The 25,219-nt window shown below is 36.7% G+C and overlaps 1 protein-coding gene across 1 annotated transcript; it reads right to left on the reverse strand.

The window, feature by feature from the left end:
* Positions 1 to 18,675: 18,675 nt before the first annotated feature.
* On the reverse strand, positions 18,676 to 25,004 carry LOC149201005 (uncharacterized). The gene is made up of 3 exons (XM_089401161.1): positions 24,703 to 25,004; positions 24,312 to 24,606; positions 18,676 to 22,329 (listed from the first exon to the last, which is right to left on the reverse strand). Exons 1-3 carry the CDS (start codon positions 24,850 to 24,852, stop codon positions 18,962 to 18,964), a joined length of 3,813 nt encoding a protein of 1,270 aa, XP_089257287.1. The 5' UTR covers positions 24,853 to 25,004; the 3' UTR covers positions 18,676 to 18,961.
* Positions 25,005 to 25,219: the final 215 nt, after the last annotated feature.

A 25,219-nucleotide genomic window follows, 5' to 3' on the forward strand; every position in this document is an offset into this window, starting at 1 on the left:
AATTTAATGGATATTTAAATCACATATTTATTTGTAAATCTATTTTAATTACTTAAAATCTATTTACCATTTAGTATTTAATAATAATGATTTTTTGTTAATGAAATTGGAGTAAATTTTCACTTTTATCAAATGGTTTTAAAATATTTAACACTTCAAATTCAAATTGAATAAAACTATAATCAGTTATATACATAAATTAATTAATTATATATATATATATATTTATATATATATATAATCCTTGGAAGTTGTACCAATGAAATCCTTGCAAAGTGCATACTTAACTCATCCTTATAGTATTTTAGCTAGGCCAAACCTCACATTATTCAACCTAAACTTTTCATAATATATACAAGGGTAATATGAATAGGCTTCCACTTTTACAAGGTTTTGGAGGTCTTGGACTCTATAACAATTTAAATTAATCTAAGTCTTAGTCAATGAATCAAAAACTTCATATTGTTATTTTATTCAACGTTAATTAGGAAAGTTATAAATTCCATGTCTACCTTAAACTAGGGTCTATGATTACCATGTAACATATAACAATTAAGTCATAATAAAAGTTATAAATCTCAATGTTACTTTAAATTGGGGTTTATGATTACTATATAGCATACTTTATATGTAGATAACATAAATTAGGGTTTATGATTACCTTGTAATATATTTTCTACAATTAATGTATAACAATTTAACTATAAGAAAAGTTATAAATCCAAAGCTACTTTAAATTGTGATTTATCATTACTATGTAGCATAGTTTATATGTAGATGGTTTTGGAGACTTTCAACTCTATAACTGTTGGCTAGTTGAATTGTTTATGAATTAAACATTCAAGTACCACATTAATTGTCGACCAAGGAAAGTCTTTTTATTTCAAATGCTATTGCGTACTGTATGTACTTAAAGTCTAAAAGCATCGAAAGTTGTAGTATACGTAATTCTTACGCTATGCCAGTACAGTACTTGTTAAAATGAAAGCAATTAATTAAAACTACGAATCTGGAAAGCAAAATAATAGATGCTCTGTTGGCAAAGGATCAGGACCCTATCCTCCAGATGGGGACGTTCAGCACCTGCCCCTGTAATCAGAGTTACTAATGCACACTTCACTCTCATTCACCGGTGAGAAACAAACTCAAATGATCAATGAAACAGAGTACTAGCAAAACAAAGAATACCAGAGGTAATGCTATCAAATCCAAACAGAGTATCAGAAAGAAATTACTGCACACTTACACACTTGACAGGAAAGTAAATGGGTGAATCTTGTGAGGAAGGTGGGCCCAGTCCCTCTCACAAGATTCCCCAAGAAAACGAAGACGGGATTAAGTGCTCAAAACAGTTTTATATTCATCTGCCAAAAAGATTAAATACAATAGAGTTCAGACTTGCTGATGTTCTCAGAATCTCGATTACAGACTGACCATAGACACCGACTAACTCCCTTTTCATGTAGATGTCTCCTCTTTATAGAGGAGACATCTATTACAATAGAGTATTACAACCTATTCAGTTAACCCATCTTGTCAAAAATAAGCAATTCAGAGTGTTGTTACAACAGTATGATAATACATTCTTTTCTTGAGCTTTAGCTGTTACACGGCGGGTAACTGACTTTGACTGTCTTCTCGGGATCTTCATATTCCTTCGCCATTTCCCCATGCTATTCATGCTGACTGTGTTCTTCTTTCTTTAGACTTCCGCTTGATTATGCCACGTCAAGATTCTCTAGATAGTTGCCATCTGTTGTTCGTGGCTGTTACAAAATAGCTTGCTTTAGGTAATTGCTGTTGCTGACTGTAGCAACTACGGAGTTGCTGCTTCTGGTGTTGCAGCAACTGCGTAGTTGCTGTTTCTGGTGTTGCAGCAACTGCGTAGTTGATGTTTTTGGTGTTACAGCAACTATACATTATAACTCCTGCAAGGTTAAGACAATTATTTGACAATTTAGTCAGCGTTTCCAAGGATAAGTATAAAGATATTCACGAATATGAAATAAACAATTAAACATAGACATGCGGAAGGTTACTTCATACCTTGGGGTTAATATGTCATTATAAAATAAAAGCTTTCAACTTATGACTGCAAAAGGGTAATTATACGGCAAAAGATAAGGTCAAAAATAGGTCAATTGTGAGTCCCAACATCCCCCCCAACTGAAGAGATTGCATGTCCCCATGCAATGTCTACTCTGAGTCTGAGTCGGAGAACTGGGACGAACAATGGAGATTACTAAGACAATAGTTGTAGGGAGTAACATCAAACTTGTCTCTGAAACCACAAACAGTTCGTATATGTTTCCATACTGTTGCCTCTTCTCTGTTAGAAAGTCCAAACTGACCCTTATACTGATCACCCGGCAACCATAAAAGTGGGAACTTGAATTTGTAACCTATCCAGTTCTCAGCACAATGTTGCACGCATTCAACATACCGAGGTACCCTTGATAATGCTACTTGCAGATTTGATGGGTTATACGGGTGATATTCTTTCCTTTCTGCGGGGCAGTTATCCCAAAATAGTTTATTTGCTTTTACAGCCAATGATGCTTTGGTTTTTACATATTGCTGACAGTCTGTTAGGACCTCTGTTCGCAGTCTCTTAACATGATCCTTCATATCATCATTGTCTGTCATTTTTAAATGTTGCAAAATGAAAGTGGCAGCGTTCTGTGGTTCAGCCCGAATCCACAAAAGGCAATTCTGTTCGTTTTGGAGGCCTGAGACATAGGCATTTTTCCAGGTAAGCTGATTCGCCAAAAAGGAAATGAACGCTCTCAATTGTATGTCACCTACTACAGGTGTCATGTTCATGTTTCTTTCTTCAGACACAGCCTCATTATGGAGGTACAATTCACATAGCAGGTTTTGGTCACTTTTGGGTGCCTCTGCAAAAGTTTTCATAAACTGATCTGCTGTGACCACTTAATAAGGCCTCCCCTCCTTGATGGCCTTCAGCTGAATAAATGCAAGCCTTTCCCTTAAGAATGTGGCATAGTTGAAGGAGGGTTTCCTTGTGGCAAGCATCCTTTGGCATAACTCAAACATCAGGGACATCTTGTGTTTCAGTTCCTTAATTTCTTTATACTGGGCCCTGCACTGTTCCAGTGCTTCCCAGTTCCTATAGGCATGATCAAACCAGGTCCCTTTCTGTTGTTCAAATGCTTTGCCTTGAGACTGATGATATTCTCTCCACCATATGCGTTTCAATTCCAGAAAACTTTCTGTTTCTACACATGCATCACTAACAGTGGGAAGCTCTGTTTGCATACAGGCATCAACCAGAATCATCTGTTCTGTTGAAGTGGGCTGGGATGATCCAGCATCTTTCTCTTCATCTTCAACCAGAGCTTCTTCCTCCTGTTGGGCTAATTCATTGTTCTCCAGATTGATTTTGGTGGTCCGGGGTGAATCTGTCTCTTTTTCTTCTTCTGCTCCTTGCTTCTTGCTAGGTGAATTCAATTCTTCCTTATTCCCTTCTGAAATTGTTTGCTCTTCTTCCATAGTAGTCTGGGTAGGCCGGGGTGAATCTGTATCTTCTTCTTCTTCCATGATAATCTGGGTAGGCCGGGGTGAATCTGTATCTTCTTCTTCCTTTTCTTCCTGCATAGCATCGGGAAGCTCCTTTGTTTGTTCCTGTGCAGCCTCTGAGGGACTTACTGGTTCTTGTGTGTCAGTAAGTTCTTGATCTTGTGTAGCTTCAGGTGAACTTACTGGTTCTTGTGTGTCAGTAATTTCCTGGTCTTGGTCTTGCATGTTCGTTGGATGACCTGTTGGTTCTTGTGTATCAACAGGTCTCACCGACTGCATTTCTTCTAAGGATCCTGTTGGTTCTTGTGTAACAACAGGCTTCTCTGTCTGCACTTCCTCTAAAACAGGTTCTTCTGTCTGCACATCCTCTGAAGCTCCTGTTGGTTCTTGTGTATCAACAGGGCTTTCTAACTGTACTTTTTCTGAAGCTCCTGTTGGTTCTTGTGTGTCAACAAGGCTTTCTGACTGTACTTTTTCTGAAGCTCCTGTTGGTTCTTGTGTGTCAACAGGGCTTGCTGACTGCACTTTTTCTACAGATCTTGTTGGTTCTTGTGTAGCAACAAGTCTTTCTGTCTCAGCAGAGAATTGTGAAATTTTTACTTCAGCATCAACAGACTCCTTTGTTTCATTTTCAGCTTTGGGGGCTTCCTATATTGGTTCTTGCACTAACCTATACCCTGCCTGAGCATATATCTCACCACAACTTGTACACAGATATTCGATATCTTTGCTTTTCTCTGCTGCCGAGGCTGCTCTTGCTAAAACATGCAGGCTGAATTCTTCTTGATATGCTTCCCTGATCCTTATTATCTCTTCCTGGTAATCCTGAATCTGAGCTTTCAGAAACTCAATTTCTTCTTGCAGGGCGGGTATAGTAGGCTGATCCTGTGAGACAGTAGATTCCAGTGGAGGCAGAGGTTCTGCTACGTCAATTTGATCAATATTTCCCACAGGTGGTTCTTGTGTGTCACCTGGGGTAGTGGCTGGTTCTTGTGTTGCAGCCACTTGCTCACTATCATTCTGGGTGTCGGCAGCTGGTTCTTGTGTATCAGCTGTCTTAAGATATGATGCCACGAAGCTATGAACGCTCTGCATCTCAGCCTCTGTGGGTGAGGGAGAAGGGTTTCGAGAAGTGGCTGGAGTGCGGGGTTTTAAAGAAATGGATGGTGGGCTGGAGGGATCAGGGGATCCAACTACTGCCGATTTTCGTTTTGGTAAAAAGGCAGGGAATTGAGGTGTTTTTCTCTTCCTGCTGGCTCTTTAGGTTGGAACAGTAGTCGGGGTGGTGGGTGCTTTGGTTGAAACCCTCGTTCTTCTTCTTTTTACTGGGGTTTTCTTTGTCTGCTGCATTTTTCGTTTAAGCTGCGTAATTGGGATATTATCGTCGGAATCATCAGTAGAGATACTGAGTATGGGGGCGGGAGAATTGGTTCTTTTGGGAGACACAGTTAATTCCGCTGCTTCTTGTTCATTTTCTGTAACATGCAGAGGTGTTTGCTGGGGTTGTTCGGGAATATGCTATGTCTGCTGAGGGTTTTCCGAAGGGGTTTGCTCAGGGGTGTCGTCCGTTTGTTGAGGAGGCTCCTGGTCTCGCTGAGGTGTATCCTCAGCTTGACGAGGAGTTTCCTCTTCTTGATGAGGACTACCCTGCACAGGCTGTGGAATTCTTTCCTCCAGATGGGGATTACTGGGGGGTGGAGGGATGTTCAGAGGAAGAGCTCTTTTAATCAGCAGTTGGATTAGGCGATGGTGTTTTAGGGAGAGGGCTGGATTCTTCGCTTTCATAGCATATCGTGCCATATTTTTAAGACAACCCAGCAAATAATATGGCATGTTCAATAATTGACCATTTCTTAAGTGATTTAACAGAACGAAGTCGTGCTGGTAGATTACCTAGTAACGACCTTCGCATGTTAGATACTGCTTGACGAATTCAGCGACTCTTGGCCATGGTTGAGGTAGCGACCGCAATGCTACACCTCTGCCCTTGGTTTCTACTTCTTCGCCCGGACGGAGAAAGTCTTGCTGCGCGTTCAGAATCAAGTGCTTCCTGCTGAACCACCTTGTACCAGTGGCTGGAAGTCCGGTGACTTCGGCTATGAATTCTTCCGTAACCGGAACTTGAATTCCTTGGACGACAGAGAATCCTTCTGTCAAATTGCATGTGAATTCCAGGACTTGCTGCTCATCAAAGTCCGGAAGTCTCCTGAAATATTCTATCCATCCAGCTTGCAGGAAAATTTGGTAAATTTCCGGAAAGAGCTCCAGAACTGCTGTCGTGCCTGGTTCATGAGTGATAAGGGTTCCTCCCATGGCTGTTGTCTCGGTAAATCTTCAGAATTCGGGACCGAGCTACCGATTTCAACTCAGAGTATACATCACAAATGGTAACATGTTGTAGTTTTTACATACAACCGGGAGAATTAAGGGTGGCAGTGGTTGGCGTGGTTAACCATTATGGAAATTCCTTTGGTAACCCCCCCCCCTTCCTACGTGTGAGTGATATGATTGGGAAATGCAATCATTTGATGGACCTATCAACCTTTTTCCGCTTATCTATTATTTAATGCTTATTCATAAACGTGCGTACCTTCGTCCTTTACCTTTTTGGATTGCTGCGTCAAAAAGTCTTTTCTCGACTGCTGTCAAATTATAATCATTACCGCGGATCTGAAAGCACGGGAATATGGGTGATTTATAATGATAATGACGGGAAGTGACGGTGAGGTACTGTAATCATCACGAAAGGTGGTATATTTCGTGTGGAAAGGATATTTCTGATCAGGAAGCGCTGTCGTGGCACCGAGATTGGTGTTGCAGCAACAGAGAATTATCGTTGGGGCAACCGGGATTAGGGGGAAACGTTTGTAAAAACGGGGAATGTGCTGGAGTAATGGAACTAGTGTTACAGCAACAGGAATAATGTTGGGACAACGGGAAGTGGTGTTGCAGCCACGGGAAGTGGTGTTGCAGCAACAGGAAATGGTGTTGCAGCAACAGGAAATGGTGTTGCAGCAACAGGAATTCGGAGTCCGCCCAGCAATTCCTTTTGAAGCCTTTGCTCTCAGCTACTTCCCATGCTACATCTGCAAAATCTCGAAATATAATATTGCAATCCTTGGCAGGATTTATTAGTTCCTAAAAAAAAATGTCTAATCCTAAAAATTACATAAATAATAGAAATTCAAGTGTTCTGAGGGGCGGCAAGTTCCCCTGGAAAAGAATACTGTTTTATTGCCATGCAAGTGGCTTTAAAGTCCTCTTTGGAAACCGGCCGCTGATACAACCGAAGTCGGTAGCTATTCACTAACAGTGGTGTTCTGCTTCCATCGATTGTTAATAGTCTAACTGTTCCATTTGGGAAAACAATATCCACTTCATACGGTCCCAACCATCTTGTTCTCAGCTTCCCTTGAAAGTTCTCGAAACGTGAGTCGTAAAGAAGAGCCCAGTTACCTTTCTGGAACTGCTTTTGCTTAATGGTTATGTCATGCCATCTGCTCCTTTGTTGCTGTATCATAGTTGTTTGGTGGACGGCATCCAGTCTTTTCTCGTCCAGTTCCTGCAACTGCTGCAACCTGGCTGTCTGTGCATCAGTTAAATCAAGGTTAACAACTAAGGCAGTTCTTAAGGTTTTAATTTCAAATTCCACAGAAAAAATAGCATTCTTTCCAAAAACTAATTCATAGGGTGAAAATCCTGTTGTGTTTCTCCAGGTGGTTCTGTAGGCCCAAAGAGCCTCGGGAAAATGCTGAAACCAGTCCCTTCTATTCTCCTTTATTGTTTTCGTTAGGATAGCTTCTATGACCTTGTTTGTGCTTTCCACCTGTCCATTTGCTTGGGGGTGGTAAGGTGTGGTCATCTTATGCTTGATATGATATTTCTGAAGCGTATCTTTAAAACCATGAGAATTAAAAGGAGGTCCTCCATCAGTGACTAATTCTCTGGGTAGTCCAAATCTAACAAAGATTTCTTCAAATAGGAATGTTAGTAATGCTTCTTCATTAGCTTTAATGAGTGCTTTGGCCTCTACCCATTTAGTCATGTAATATGTGCATACTAAAATGTAAACTTTTTGATTGGATGGAGGATTAATGGGACCTACAAAGTCCAATGCCCATTTCTCAAAGGGTTCGAGAGTTACCTGAGGGTTGAGTGGCATTTCATCCCTATGGTTGGGCTGGCCCATTCTTTGGCAGCTGTCACAAGCCTTCACATATTTTTTTGCATCTTTAAAAAGTGATGGCCAGTAATAACCCATTCTAAGTACCTTGTGAGCTGTTCTTTTATCTACAAAATGTCCTCCACAAGGACCATCGTGACAAGCTTTCAATATGTCATAAATATCATCTTCCCCAACGCATCTCCTGATTTCTTGATCTATCCCTGTATGGAACAGACACCCACTTATCCAGCTGTACCTAGCACTTTGCTGGATGATCTTCCTTCTTTCTCTGTGTGATAGGTGTGATGGTAATTTTCCTGCAACTAGATAATTGGCAATGTCTGCATACCAAGGTGAGTGAGCAGATACTGCAAATAGATACTCATCAGGAAAAGAATCATCTACTGGAACATTTTCATTGGTTTTTAAACGAAAAAGAAAATCAGCAACTACATTTTTTTTCCTGGCCTATCTACGATTGTGATATCAAATTCCTGTAATAGTAATAACCACCTAGTGACTCGAGCATTAGTAATTGATTTATTCATTAAATACTTGATGGCCGAGTGGTCTGTATGCACAAAGGTAGTATAGCCAGTAATATAATGCCGAAATTTATTAATAGCATAAATAACTGCTAAAAATTCTTTCTCAGTTACTGTATAATTTAACTCAGCTGGTGTCATGTTTTTGCTAATGAAATAGATAGCATAGGGGAGATTGTTTTCTTCCTGACCCAGGACAGCTCCAATTGCCGTGTCTGAGGCGTCAGAGGAAATGTGAAAGGGTAATGCCCAGTCGGGTCCTCTCAAAATAGGAGCTGTGGACAACTGATGCTTAAGTTTATTGAATGCAGTCTCACAGTCATCAGTCCACTTGAATTCAGCATTTTTCATTAATAATACAAACAAAGGAGAAGCTCTTTTAGAAAAATCCTTAATAAATCTTCTGTAATATCCGGCATGTCCTAAAAAACTTCTCACCTTTGTTAGTGTTTTGGGGATAGGAAGGTTCTGAATCACCTGAATCTTAGCTGGGTCGACTTGGATTCCTAAAAATGAAATGAAATGACCTAATACAATGCCCTGATTCATCATCATGTGGCACTTTTCAGTGCTTAAAGCGAGGTGTGCTTCAATACACCTCTTGAGTACTTTTTCAAGGTTTTGCAGGGCATCTTCAAAGGTCACTCCATAAGGAGTAAAGTCGTCCATGAATATTTCTAATGAATCGTTTAACATATCAGAAAAGATTCCTATCACCGCTCTCTGAAATGTCGTTGGAGCATTACACAACCCAAATGGCAGTACTCTATAGGCAAAGGTTCCCCATGGGCTGGTAAATGTGGTTTTGTCCTGGTCCTGGGGTGCAATCTTGATTTGGTTGTATCCACTAAACCCATCCAAGAATGAGAAGAATTTCTTACCTGCTAAATTATCCAATACTTGATCAATAAAAGGTAAAGGGAAATGATCTTTTTGGGTTGCTTTATTTAATGATCTATAGTCTACACATACTCGCCATTTCCCATTCTTCTTTGGTACAATTACGAGTGGAGAAACCCACTCGCTGTCAGATATTGGATATATGAATCCTGCATTTAAAAGTTTTTGGAGTTCCTCCTTCACAATTTCTCTGAGGTTAGGGTTCATTCTTCGTTGGGGTTGACAGACTGGTCGGGATCCCTCCTTAATGTATATACGATGAGTACATAATTCAGGGGAGATTCCTTTCATGTCTGTGTAGTCCCATGCGAATGCCTCTTTGTTTGCTTGGAGTAACTTTATTAATTTCTGTTTTTCATCCTCAGTCAAATCAGGATTTATATTCAGCGTTTTACCAGGCTCAATTTCAACTGTTGTGCTCTTGGAAGAGTTGCTTAATGCTGTCTGGCATAAGTTTTCATCATTCATATTCTGCTGGGATTCAGGTTCTAGGATTGCAGCGAAGTGATTAGATGTTTCTGGATTAACCGAAGAGGGTTCAGAAATAAAACTGCTAATTAGTTCATCTTCGGTGGAATCTTTAAAGGTCAAAGCTTGCCCAATAGTTAATATCGGTTGGGTTTCCTCATCCTCATAGTCTACCCATATAGAATTATCACTGTTAATCATGGGAGTGGCATGGGGATAGAGGGTCAGCTGTTTAGTTTCTTGTCCATTGGAGATGGTCATTGATCCAGATCTACAGCTGATGAAAGCATCTGCTGTAGCCAACCAAGGTCTCCCTAGAATCAACGGATGACCCCCCAACTTTGTTTTGGTTTGTAAGACCACAAAGTCAACCGGGTAGTTCCAGGATTCTATAGAGATTATAAGGTCTTCAATGACCCCTTCAGGTTTGATCGTAGAACGGTCAGCTAATTCTAAGATAGTAGGAGTTTCCCTGATGAAGTTTTTCAGCTGGAGCAATTGAGCTGTTTCGAGAGTCATGATGTTTATTGCGGCTCCTAAGTCTACTAAGACTTTAGAGATAAAGGTTTTTCCGACCTGGACTGTTACTGTAGGGTGACCAGGGTCACCATACTTGACAGGATAATCTTTTTCAGTCATTAAGGCAGTTAATTCCCCCATCACATGAACTGTGAGGGGGTCTTTAGCCTTCCTTCCAGGTTTCTTTACACAGATGTCTCTAATAGTTCTAGCGTATATAGGAACATCCCTTAGTGCTTGCAATAATGGGATTTTGACATACAAGTTCTGTAACTCTCCTAAAAGATTGAAGGTAGGTTGTTCAGGTACTTTAGTGAGAGTCAGTCTTTCAGGGAATGGTGGGTCTACCGTTTGGTCATTATTGTTAGGTGTTGTTTCTACTGTTTCAGTACTATGGTTAGCTGGTTTCTCTTTTCTAGTCTCTTCTTTGTCAGAGTCTGTGATATCATCTATAATAGGTTCAACTATTCTCCCTGAGCGAAGGTGGATATCATTACATTGCAGGGGAGGAATGGACTGACTCTGAATGTCAATAACTTGCAAGGCCTTATTATTATTCGGATTAGGGTTAGGTTGTACAGGCAGCTGTGGTCTCATTGCCTGATTATTCGGAGGATTATTAGATGGTAAGGAAAGAGATTGTTGTTGTTAAGGAAAAGGTATCTGTTGGGCTGCCCAGTTTGGGTTCCATTGATTAAAGTATGGTTGCTGGGGGGCCCAAGGATTCCACATAGTAGGGTCAGGAAAAGGGATATTTGGTTGCTGCATAAGTGGAAAGTTCATTGTGTTGAAGGGTGGGTATTGCATTTGATTCATGGGTGGGTAAAAAGGAGAACTATTATTCCAACGATTGAATGTTGTATTAGAGCTCGTACCTTGTCTTTGCGGCCATTGCCTCCTCTGAGTCATTAGGTACACCGCTTCAGCTTCTTCTTCAGTTGTTTGCAGTGCTGCTTTGATTCCAGGCAGAGAGAGGCATTGCTGTGTTTCATGATCCTTCTCGCAGATTGTGCATATAGGCATCCTATCCAGTGGGCATTCTCTAAGTGGATGTTTCTCTTTGCATTTTGAACAGAAAATTGCCAGAGCAGCTTCTACTTCTGCCTGTTTCTTCTTGACCTGCAGAGCATCAATCTGTGAAGCAAAAGAACTTAGCATTTCAGTTTTAAATTCTTCTAATAAGTTACCTATCTCAGCTCTTGTTGCTCCTCCACTGGCTGACTTCTGAACCCTTGAATACACATTATCTCTGCTTTTCGATCTGCCTGCCGCTCCCCTTGAACACCGCATACAGAGCTTAATAATTTCATCAAAGGGTTCTTTAGAAATGTCCCCTTTTCCAAGCATGTTCAGCATGTCCAGGCAATCATCTCTTACCCCTTTTAGCAGTATGGTCTTCAAAATATCTTTGCTCATATTAGGATGATCAGACCACTGCAGATTATACTGTAATCTTTCCACGAAATCTTCCAAATTCTCGTCCTCTTTCTGGACCATTTTAAACAATTCTTCCTTTCTTTCTCTTGTCCGACAGTAGTCTTGATACTTAGCCAGAAATCCCTCTTTCATTTGGTCCCAGGTGGTGATTGCCTGAGCTCCCAAGCTCATAAACCATCTCAATGCGTTCCCTTTTAGTGTTGCTGGAAACAATTTCAGCTTCTGATTAGAACTTATGTAATCATAGCTTCTACACAGTATGTCGAATTCGAAGAGGAATTCGCCCAGATCTTCGGAGGACAACCCATGGAAATTGGGTAATGCCGAGAGTGGAATATTTTTCATGGGGGTTGTTCCTCTCGGAAGTTCCCCAATAGGGAATTCCAGGGTAGAGAGCGAGTTTTCCCCTCTCCCTTCTGTTTTGTTATCCTCCATCGGTATTTTCCCTGAATCACTCGCTTTGTCTTCTGTGTCTTCTGTTTCTTCAGGTTCCTCTTCCGGTTCCTCGGTGTACTCTGGTGCTTCCAGCTTCCTCTCAGGTCCTATCACTTCCTCCGTCTGTTGGTCGTTTGTGAGGAGTATTGGATCTGGGGTCTCCGGGAACTCGTCCTCTGTGATGCTTCGACCTTAGAGATGATTTCGTCGATGTAAGTCTTCCTTCCTCCTTTGCCGCCTGTAAAATTAGGTTTCTTGCGTCCTCTCATACACCTGTTATTTTCACAAAGAAACCATTAATGCTTTTAGAATTCTTTAGTTGCCTTCCCCGGCAACGGCGCCAAAATGTTGGCTAGTTGAATTGTTTATGAATTAAACATTCAAGTACCACATTAATTTTCGACCAGGGAAAGTCTTTTTATTTCAAAGGCTACTGCGTACTGTATGTACTTAAAGTCTAAAAGCATCGAAAGCTGTAGTATACGTAATTCTTACGCTATGTCAGTACAGTACTTGTTAAAATGAAAGAAATTAATTAAAACTACGAATCTGGAAAGCAAAATAATAGATGCTCTGTTGGCAGAGGATCAGGACCCTATCCTCCAGATGGGGACGTTCAGCACCTGCCCCTGTAATCAGAGTTACTAATGCACACTGCACTCTCATTCACCGGTGAGAAACAAACTCAAATGATCAATGAAACAGAGTACTAGCAAAACAAAGAATACCAGAGGTAATGCTATCAAATCCAAACAGAGTATCAGAAAGAAATTACTGCACACTTACACACTTGACAGGAAAGTAAATGGGTGAATCTTGTGAGGAAGGTGGGCCCAGTCCCTCTCACAAGATTCCCCAGGAAAATGAAGACGGGATTAAGTGCTCAAAACAGTTTTATATTCATCTGCCAAAAAGATTAAATACAATAGAGTTCAGACTTGCTGATGTTCTCAGAATCTCGATTACAAACTGACCATAGACACCGACTAACTCCCTTTTCATGTAAATGTCTCCTCTTTATAGAGGAGACATCTATTACAATAGAGTATTACAGCCTATTCAGTTAACCCATCTTGTCAAAAATAAGCAATTCAGAGTGCTGTTACAACAGTATGATAATACATTCTTTTCTTGAGCTTTAGCTGTTACACGGCGGGTAACTGACTTTGACTGTCTTCTCGGGATCTTCATATTCCTTCGCCATTTCCCCATGCTGTTCATGCTGACTGTGTTCTTCTTTCTTTAGACTTCCGCTTGATTATGCCACGTCAAGATTCTCTAGATAGCTGCCATCTGTTGTTCGTGGCTGTTACAAAATAGCTTGCTTTAGGTAATTGCTGTTGCTGACTGTAGCAACTACGGAGTTGCTGCTTCTGGTGTTGCAGCAACTGCGTAGTTGCTGTTTCTGGTGTTGCAGCAACTGCGTAGTTGCTGTTTTTGGTGTTACAGCAACTATACATTATAACTCCTGCAAGCTTAAGACAATTATTTGACAATTTAGTCAGCGTTTCCAAGGATAAGTATAAAGATATTCACGAATATGAAATAAACAATTAAACATAGACATGCGGAAGGTTACTTCATACCTTAGGGTTAATATGTCATTATAAAATAAAAGCTTTCAACTTATGACTGCAAAAGGGTAATTACACGGCAAAAGATAAGGTCAAAAATAGGTCAATTGTGAGTCCCAACAATAACCCTTTAAATTAATCTAAAATAGTTATCAATTACTCTTTATATAAAATGAAGGTATTAAGCAACAACAATATTATATTTTACACTTATATATAATAAACTCTCTTTTTAAATTATTAATTATTATTAATAATAATTCAATTACTTTATTCTTAATTATTCAAAAAAATATATATATTGTAAATCAATTCTCACCACACAATTCAATGCAAATGTCAACAAAACTCATATAACTTCAAACTTGAGTAAATTAATAAATTAACTTTCCAATAAATTATCAATTATGTTTATTAATGAATTGATTTTATAAATGGTACCTTGAATGCTAAACACATTATTATGCTAAAAATAATGCAAAAGGCTTTGAGGTTCTTTCTCTTTATCTTTACATCCAAAATTATGTAAAATTGTGTGATTATTTGTTTTTGCTCTTGCATTGTTTTTGTTTTAGATAATCTTGATTTTTTTCCGTTCTGTTTCTTTTTAATATCTATATTTATTTTTTTATTGGACTTTGATTGGCTAGTTTAATTTTTTCCCTCATTTGTCTATGCAATGTAATGTTAGTTTCTTGTCTTCTTTTACGTATATTTATTTCTTCATTTGAATTTTATTAGCTTACTTGGTACTCTTCTTCTTTATTTTATATATGTTTTTGAATTTTATGGGCATACTTGGTATTCTTTTTTCCTTATTTTGTATATGCAATGTATTGTTAGTTATATTTCTGTGTTACATTTCTATATCTATGCCCTTAGTGTTTTCTATTTTATGATTGATTTTTACTTCTTTCATTAACATAACCACTAACTTTTTTTAAATATTTTCATCTCTCATCTTTTTTGTTTTATTGTCTTCTATCTTTGGTTTCTTTATGTTCTCTACTAGTCTTAACAAGATATCTTCTCTATGCTTTCATGTCAAGTTTCTCTTTTATCTATTTTTCTCAATATTTTCTTCTTTAATGTTTTTTATATTTTAAAAATTGTCCTTTTTCTTTTTCTAGTTATCTCAAATAAGAGTGTTTTTAGAATTTCATCATAATTTAGGATTGACTTGCAACTTTATGGGAACTTCTATGGTCTCATGGAAGGTGAAGATGTTGCTATTTTGCTTTCCTTGTTTGGCACATGAAATTTTCACCTAATTAACAATACAATAAAGATTTGAAGGTTAATTACCCTTTTCAACTTTTTTAATCTTTTTCAACAATACGATATGAAAGATAAATTAAGGTAGTGGTTGAGTATTAAAGAAACAACACTAACTCTAATTGTTAAAATTTAGTTGAGGAATTATATGCCATCTACATCAGTGATCACAATGAAAAAAGCAGAGTAAGATAATTACTTTGAGTATATCATTAACTTGATAGACAAAGTCTAAGAATGCATATCATTCACTTGATGGATAAGAACGATGGACCTTTTTTGTTTCAAGCCAACAAATGTCTAAATGCACTAATTATGTGGCAAACCCATTTCTCCTTGCATGTACGAAGGAAATGATAACCATAAGTTGAAGAGTTCTTTAACCTCAATAAATAAATGAAACATCATAACCCTATACTCACAATACTAACAAATGAAAATGCACACAACCAAAATGGATTGGGAGCAAATAGAGCGTTATCATTTATAATTTCCATGAATAAATATTTGCATAAAATCTAGAGTAGAAATAAGATGTTATTTTTATTTTTAAACATTTATTTTACATAGATAGATTATTGACTTTTGATTTGGAAAATACAAATCATCTTTTCTGACATGTTTCTTCAAAGAAAACTAACAAGTTCCTCTTTAAAAGAGGAAGTGACCATCAATCTACCAAAATTATAATTTGTTTTTTTTCTGATTTCATTCCATACATGTCTTACTCATGAATATGAAACCATTTATTTTGTTATTTTGGGTAGTTGGTAATTTGAACTTAGTAGTGATATGACAACCACTTCATACTAATTTCTTAGTTATTGTTTTGAAACTAGTCATTGATGCTTGAAGTCATAATGCCCATGACTTTATAATAGAAAGTGGGGCAAACACCTCTTGGACTTTCACACTCACCTCATTGGGAATTGGACTAACCGCCACTTTGGGATCCACCCTGTGACCACTCATAAAGGTAATGATAATGGTTTGAAATTTTACTAATTCCTATGGGTTTTGGTGTAAAGGAAAACCCTAACATGGTATCAAAGCCTTGGCCTAGGCTCAAATCCCCAATTTTCGTTTGAGGGGGGTGTTGGATTTTCACACTCACCTCATAGACCACTCATAAAGGTAATGATAATGGTTTGGAAGTTTACTAATGCTTGTGGGCATGTGTTTCCTCCTAAGAGGTCACAGGTTCAAAACTAGAGGGGGGTAGAGTATAGATTCCTTCCCCTAAAAGGTCATGAGTTCAAAACCAAATGGGGGTAGAGTATGTTTGAAAGGGGGAGGCAGGGGCGGGCGGGTACGGTGGGTGTTGGATTTTCACACTCACCTCATAGACCACTCATAATGGTAATGATAATGGTTTGGAAGTTTACTAATGCGCATGTGTTTCCTCCTAAGAAGTCATAGGTTCAAAACCAGAGGGGGGTAGAGTATGTATGCCTTCTCCCAATAGGTCACAGGTTCAAAACCAAAGGAGGGTAGAGTATGTATGTATGTCTTCTCCCAATAGGTCACACGTTCAAAACCAGAGGAGGGTAGAGTATGTATGCTTTTGTAGACTTAGCAGACAAATCATTGCGTAGAGGTGGGTCCTTTGCCCCACAAACAAGGGGGTCTCATACACCAATTTGGTATCTAGCTTGGTGGTGACCTTAAAATTGGAAAATAATAATAATAATAGTAATATTAAATGTTCACATATATATTTAGTTAAACGATATCTAGCTTAGAAACATGTTACATTTCACTTTGGTCATTAATTGAGTCACAATAAAAAGTTATAAAAAAGTTTGTAATAAAATGTTGAGATAAAAGATGAGATAAAAATGTTGAGATAAAGTTATGTTATATAATATTTGTTAGTAAAATAATAAATTTATTTTAAGTAATAAAAAGAAAATAAATATAATATTTCAAAAATAAGTTTTTCGTTTGTGAGAATTAACAACAATTATATGAAAAAAAAACTTTTAAAACATTAATAATAATATTAAAAAAATAAAATAAAATATTTATTATGAGTATAATATGTCATTTGTAAGAGTTAAGATAGGGAGGATAAAAATCATTTTTCTTACTCACAAGTTAAATCTTAACAATAAAATTTACAATATTAATATCTTATTTAAAAAATTTAGTTTTGTTTTTTTTATGCTAATATATTAATAATAACTTTCATGACATTTATAACATATTATTTGTAAAAATTAAACATGTATAAGGATACAACTCATTCTTCTTAATCACAAATTAAACACAATGGGCAAAATTCAAAGTTCTAATTTCTTCTTAAAAGATTTTAATTTTGATTTTATATATTAATATATTTATAATGACTAAATTCGCAATTTAGTAATTAACAAATTCTAGGAAGCAATCTTATTTTGTTTTGTATATAGAAATTGTTCCATATCACTTGGTTATTCAAATTTTTAAATAAAATTTTTAAATAAAAATCTCTAGTAAGTTGTTTTCAAATTTGTCTATAAATTGTAAAATAATTTTATGATTAAAATATTTAGTATAACTTATAAAATCTAATTAAATTTATAAATAAATTTATTCATTTAAATTTAATGTATTATAAAAATATGCATTGAATATTTCAAAACATCTTTTTGAATTTATTTATTTTTGCAAATTAATAAGACAAAATAGAAGAAAGAGATTTTATGAATAATGAATAAAAAACCTAAATGGTTTGAGATTACAATTATTATTAAACTTAGCCTTTTGTCAAATCCTCAATAACTTGAGTCAATTTTCTATAGAAAAATAGAAAACAACAAAAATAGAACTGATGACATGGTTTGTTGCAATCAATATGGTTGTGTAAATGAAGAATAACACTTTAATCAACAGATTTTCTAAGGGGAAGAATTGATGATAATTCAGTGATTAAATGCAATGAATATGAATCTCCATCTCCACATGTAAACAAATTTTAACCCAAAAAACCACTCACTTAAATTTAATGTATGATACTAATGTGCATTGAATATCTCAAAACACCTTTTTTTTTTAATTTACCTTTTTTTTTTAATTTTTTCATTGTACAATTTAACAAGACAAAATAGAAGAAACAGGTTTTATGAATAGTGAATAAAATACCTAAATGGTTTAAGATTACAATTATTGTTAAATCTAAGCTTTTGCAAACCTTTAATAACTTGAGTCAATTTTCTTTAAAAAATGGGAAACAACAAAAACATAATTGATGTCCTGGTTTGATGCAATCAATATGGATGTGTAAATGAAGAATAGCACTTTAATCAACAGATTTTCCAAAAAAGAATTGATGATAATTCATTAAGTGCAGTCAAATATGAATCCCAACTTCCTCATTGCCAATAAGAACTTAAATAGCTTCCCCCTTGTATATAAAATAGCTTTCCCATTGTATATAAAAAATTCAACATTTAAAAACTTGTATCTTGTTTTCAGTTAACATAGAATCTATTGAGAATTGAGTTACTAAAGAGAAATTAGATATTTAATTGATCCAAAATTAAATTATTTATATAAACACAAATTTCTCCATTTTAAATTTTAAAACGGTGATTAATTGTTTTAATTAAAATTTTGATAATTATAATAATTTTTTAAATATTCTATACCGTATTTTATATTAAAAAATTTGTTTAATCAAACTTAAATTTCAAAATTACCTTACCATTAAATTACAACATATGTATTAACCAGAACTTAAAAATTTACACCAAAAGGAACAACAAAAAAAAGCTAATTCCATTCCATCGCTTCATAACATGCATGGGAAGTGGGATTAAAGTAAATTTCAACATATTAACAATTTAATTTTAAAAAGTTTAATCACTCTGTAAAAGCATATATTGAAATACAAATATTTAAGTTCATTTAAGATCTTCAAGTCTACCTAATGGAAGAGAAACCTAACTTGAATCACCGACCTACCTTCATATAGGATATGACAATGCTTGCTAGTGTCCCAATCTATATCTAAACCCTAAACCCTTGCAAATTTTAACGATCGAAGTTATCCTTAAATCTATAATACTAAGTAAATACAACCTGAGTACACTCTTTCGAGAACCTGTCTTATTTTACATGTTTTAGGTAGAATAGGAAGACAGAAAGCCCTCATCCTCTATGAACAACTGAAGATTTTTGCTCTGAAGCATGAAATCCACTGCTTCTGAGTTGAAGTCAAAAGCACATCCCAATTTAATCAGCTCACATAGTCCTCCAACCAAATCTGGAAATTCTGCTAACAGACCTTGTGAGATTACATCAGCAAAATTAGTGACAAACATCATCTTTGCCTTTTGGTTGTTTCTATCAGGAATCTGTATCAAAAGCCTCTTGGAGCTTTTCTCCCATCTTACCATAGCTGTTGTGCTTACTTTAATATTCTGTCCTGATAATAGAGAATATTCTACACTGAGTGGTTCTACCACTCCAAACACAGGACACTCCATGAGAGGCTTGACAAGTTGATGTCTCTTTTGAGAGTGCAAATTGAACGAAGACTTCGCTAGATAGGCAACACATACTCTGTATAACCCCATCCCCAATATCCCCTCCCCAGGCTTAAGCTTCTGCCAAGGGATCCTCTGTTGCATAGAAATCTCAGTTTTGGTTACAGCTTGAGATATATTACGAACGCCCAGATGGTTATAAATGGAGAACAAAGAGTCCAAAGGTATTTGAGGATCAGAAGGGTTCGGGTGCCAAGTAAAATTTACCATTGATGAACGTCCTTTGAATAATTCTTTAAGCTGCAAGTCGTCTGGGATATATGCTTGGCTTGCACTACTAACACGGATATCTCCATTATTTGTGCAGACAGGGACTTTACAGCCGCTTCCAAGATATTGTTTTGTGAGAGAGGAACTCGACCACTTATGCACAATATGTTTCCATACCAGACAACAAACTGATTCAGTTATTCCATGGTTACCATTTTCTCCCCAATCCCGCCACAGCAAGCAGTAGTCTTCAATTTTTGGATAGTTGGGTACGCGAAGAGACTGTGAAAAGAAATTGAGCAATTGTTCATCGTACCTGTTTTCCAGGATCTTCAACCTCGATTTGAAAAGCCCATTTACGTCATGAATCACACAGGATCCTGTCGGCATCCATTTTTGCTCATTTGGAATCCAAATTGGTAAAACCCCAATTACAGAAGGCTCCCACTTTGAGACCTGGAGATACCTATATAGCCTTTTTATGGTTTTGAAATCTGTATGCATCTGAATATGATGATCAACAATAACATTGCATCCTCCTCCAACCTCAGTGACCACTCCTATCTTTTTAAGAGCATCTTTGAAATCATGAATAGCAAACCCATAGAATGCCTTGTCAATACAAGGAACATCATCCTCTTCCAAATGCTGAGCAAACCTCCCTATCCAATCGAACAAAAAGGACTTAGCAGGAGATTCGAAACCCCTACCTGTTTTCAGCCATTTGCATTCTGATAGACTCTGTTTAAATGAGGGAGGTAGCTCCTGGGAACTTATCCAATCCAGCAGAACAAATGCACTCTCCTTCTCCAAATGATTAAAGGTAAAATAGGCATTTGGAGGGGTTAGCTGTGGAATATCTAATGCACCAAGCTGTTGCTTAACAAATGAAACCAAATCTTTACCCGCTTCTGTCAAACCCCGCGCGCAACGAGGTAATGTAAGATAATATTCTGAGAGTGCAACAAAGTTTTGCCCAGTCCATGGATGACTTCCCATTAACTTTGCCCACTTACTTATTGATGCAGGAAGGAGGATCTTTACAGAACCATGTTCTCTGACAGTACCCCACCCATCCACGATAGGAATAGTCGAGCAAAGATCGAACAAATCTCGCTCTTCGATGTACCTATTTACAGATGAAAAATGATAAAAATGTGCAGCATTGATAACAAGCTTACTATTTGTTGAAGATTTTACAACCTCCTGGAGCTGCTTGGCGAAACTTGAGATTGAAAGCTCTGTAATTTTAGGATACTCTTCCAGCCACTTACGCAGTTTCTCACCTTTGTTACCATCCAATTCTGCTATGGCCTTCTGAATAGGGTCAGGCATAAAATAGTGTCGCGCGGCACTTTGAAGCTCTCCAGACCATTGTGCCAGCCACGCTATGTGCGACTGCTGTGAAGAAAAATATATTCTTGTACCCGGTTGATTATTTGATACCCTTGCCAAAGCTGTGATGTTGGCAGAATTTACATACTTCAGGAAGGGAGTATCTTGTAGTTGACTTGAAAATACAGACTTCCAATGTTCAGCAATGAAACAAAGAAGTTCCACATATAAGTTTTCCGACAGACCATTCACCCAACCAGATGACTTAATGCAACCAGCATACCAATGATATGAAACATTCTCCACATTCAAGAACTTCAAAATACTAGAAAACTCAGGCTTATCAAGGCAGGAATGGACTATTTTGTCTTCTCCAGCCACGAAAGCGTCCAGGCTGCTCTGCCAACCTTGTTTTCTTGCTTTCTCCAGAATGCTTCTAAATGCTGACAGTACTGTCCGAGTTTCTGTTGGCCTACCGAAATCTTTGTCAACAAAGCTGGAATCGCATAAAATTATTTCGTCCATCCTTAACTGGGCCTGAATGCCAGTTCTTACTTGTTTCAGCTGCGGGTAATGAGGGGGTTCAACAGGGATGTATTTATAAAATTGAGATTTTGATGAAGGGGGCGAATCAGAGTGGACGAGAAAATGAAATGCTGAACGAAAAGCTACCGGAATACAGTCTAGTATTCCCTGGTTCCATTTGTTGTCAAAAATAATACTCTCTCTGGAAGAAACCAGTAAGAAATCTGCTTGTATTAAAAACGGAAAACAGCTGACCATTTCTGTTGGAAGAAAAGCATAAATGCTGGGAGCTGCCATGTCTTCTCTTGTAAGGCGTTTATCAAAGGGGAAAGCCAGAGTAATCGCCAATGTTTCCAGGTCTTTCCTCTGCTCAACCTTGTACTTTTCTTTCACAGGAAAACGTTGCCTCCACATATAATAGCTGGATTCCCCCATGGAACGTTTACTCTCTTCACCTGACAAATGCAGAGTGAAAAATTCACTGTCATCACTCTTAGAACTCTGAAAGTCCGTCTCCCGTGAAACGAAGATTGAATTAATTTTGTTCAGGCTGGGATCCACATGAAATTCACGAACTGAAAGCTTCTTTATCTTAGACATGAACAAAATAACTTCAGGATGAATACTGGAGAGCTCTTGCTTCACAGCTTCAACCTTCTCAGGACGCAAAGGTAGAACTATAACAGTATTAGGAAGCCGGCACCCATAAATTTCTTCAATCTCAGCAAGGCTGGGTTTTCTTTCAATCCATTCTGGGACGATATATCCAATGTTGGTATCACGAGGAGGGACATCGTTGAATCTTATCTTATAGCCATTGCTGAAAATACAGGGCTGGCTTGTGATTAAAAATACGCTCTTAAATCCAATACCTTCAACCAAAAAAATATAATTAGATAAGTAAAAAATAACATAATTCAATCAGATATTTAGTCTCGTGCCAATAGCACTTTAGCGGGCAAAGTAATGTGATGTTATGAAGTATTGTATAGAAATTCATATTCAAAGTTTCCAAGTTTAAATTGTGGCGAATTGAAAAGCAAAAAATTAGTATCAAGTTTAAACTGTGGCGAATTTAGAAGGAAAAAATTAGTATCAGATTGATCAAATTTTTTATTTTTTATTTTTTTTTTATATTTGAAAGGTATACACATGTTATTCTACATTACTTTTTCCTTTTTTAAAAATATTTGAAAGGTATACCCATGTTAGTCCACATTACTTTACTATCAGTATTTTCTAAAAAGATGGTTATTTTTTAGAGAGGGGTGTAATGATATATGGTGACCAAAAGTATATGTGTATACATATGAGTTTAAAGGTTTATTCTATAAACCAGTGAGAAAGCAATGTGTAAGCATATTTATTTCTCTTGAAATAAAATAAAATATTTTCTAAATAAAAAAGTAATGTTAACTATAATAAAAAAGAAAAATATATATGGTATGCATATTTAATTTAATTAGTTGTCCATATGAACTATTGTTTGTAATTTCATGTAATGTCATTAGTAGTTAAAAAAAATATGGGAGTAAAATGTTTAGACCTTATGTTTTTCAAAAATATTCTATAAAATGGCTCAATACACATGCTATGTAATCTCTATAACATTCAAAAATACAATTTAAACGATAAGAACTTAGGCATTTCTTTTGCATTCTAAAATATGTTTGCACCTAAAGAAATTTGCTCTCGGCTCATGTTAAGATCCATGCTTAAAATGGATCTATGCTGGTGGTTCAGAATATGTATTTCCTCCTAAGAAATCACAGGTTAAAATCCAAAAGGAACTAGAGTATGTACACTTTTACAGACTCTAGAGACAGAACACTAACCTATACATTTTTCTTCAATGCAACCTCCTTCCCTTACCTTCTTTAGAAATAGTTGTGGTGAAATACAGTTCAAAAGTGTATGTGGTAAGGTATATAGTTTGTGTAAGCCTAACAATTAAGAATATGTATTTCTTCCTAAGAAGTTACAGGTTAAAATACATTGCAAACTAGAATATATACACTTCTATACTTTAAAAAGAGGCAGAACACTGACCCATACTTTTTTCTGCAATGTAACCTCATTCCCTTACATTTCTTAGGGATGGGTGTCTACACTTTTAAGGACTCTAGAAACAGAACATACCTATACATTTTTCTCCAATGCAACCTCCTTCCCTTACCTTCTTTAGAAATGATTGTGGTGAAATACAATTGAAAAGTGTGTGGTAAGGTATGTAGTTTGTGTAAGCCTAACAATTAAGAATATGTATTTCTTCCTAAGAAGTTGCAGGTTAAAATCCATAGAAAACTAGTATATATACACTTTTATAGACTCTAAAAAGAGGCAGAACACTAACCTATACTTTTTTCTCCAATGTAACCTCATTCCCTTACATTTTTTAGAAATGGGTGTAGTGAAATACAGTTACTAGAAGTGTATGTAGTGAGGTATATAGTTTATGTAAGCCTAGTAGTTAAGAAGATGTATTTCCTCCTAAAAAATTACAGATTAAAATCCATAGGAGACTGAAGTATATACACTTCTAGACTGAGACATGAGGCAGAAAACTAACCCATAAGAGTATATACACTTCTATAGGCTCATACATGAGGCAAAAAATTAACCCATAACTTTTTCTCCAAAGTAACCTCCTTTCCTTGCCTTCTTTAGAGATGGATATGATGAAATTTAGTTACCAGAGTGTAGAGTGTATATAGTGAAATATATGATTTGTGTAAAACTAATAATTAATAATATGTTTTTCCTCCCTAAAAAATCATAAGTTAAAAAAAAAAAAACAAAAAAAAAAACTAAGAATTTTATAAACTCTAACCAAAAACAGAGCACTAACCCATACCTTTTTCTCCAATGTAACCTCCTTCCCTTTTCTTCTTGGTAGATCTTCCAACGCTACATATAGAATCAATGTTATGTTTTTGAAATCCAATCTCATTGTTAAACACCAAGAGTCTTTTCTTCTTGGTAGATCTTCCAACGCTACATATAGAATCAATGTTATGTTTTTGAAATCCAATCTCATTGTTAAACACCAAGAGTGTATCAGTAGCACCCACTTCACATATATCCTTACTGGTAATTACAAATTCCAAGGAAGGTTCGACCTCAGATGCATACTTGTTATCCTCTGCATTCTGCAGTAAAACACCATTTTTAAGGTACTGAAAACAAAAATGTAAAAGTACAGTTAAACCTATTAGATAATTTGAAGTAGGTTGCCTAGGAATTACCTGGATGAGTTCCATAAGAAAATGCACATCCTTGCTGTATAATTCAGCAGAGAGATGTTTCACCGCTTGGTGCAAATCTTCTGCAAGGGGATTATCAGGAGAAAACTTGGTCTTCCGAATGTGTTCAATGTGCATTCTCTGTGTCGCCATAACTGCATATGCAGGGAGCTCCAACAACACCACTGTGATAATGCAAAACCAAATCCAGTAGCAATATGCCTATCTCACTCAAATCTCTGGGGCAAACTTAAGCCCTTCGCTGCATTATATTGATCTGTGCCATCGACGGATGCAATGGTGGTAGTCTCTGTCGCAGGCAATGTGCTTTCCGAGGTATACTATTTACTTTAACTTTATACGCTTGAAATGGCTCTTTCTTCGAAATTTACAAATATGCAGAATTCCAAATGGATCACTGTAGCTTCAACTAGTCTGAAACTTTTTAGAAAATTTCTTAAATACATTTATTGAAAGTGCACAAGTCTAACTCCATTGAACTGTGTCCAAGGTATCTTGG

Source organism: Pinus tabuliformis, chromosome 2_1 (genome assembly GCF_031772625.1).
Source record: "Pinus tabuliformis cultivar Carrire ecotype Pingquan chromosome 2_1, CPIR1, whole genome shotgun sequence".
In the NCBI taxonomy this organism is placed as follows: domain Eukaryota; kingdom Viridiplantae; phylum Streptophyta; class Pinopsida; order Pinales; family Pinaceae; genus Pinus; species Pinus tabuliformis.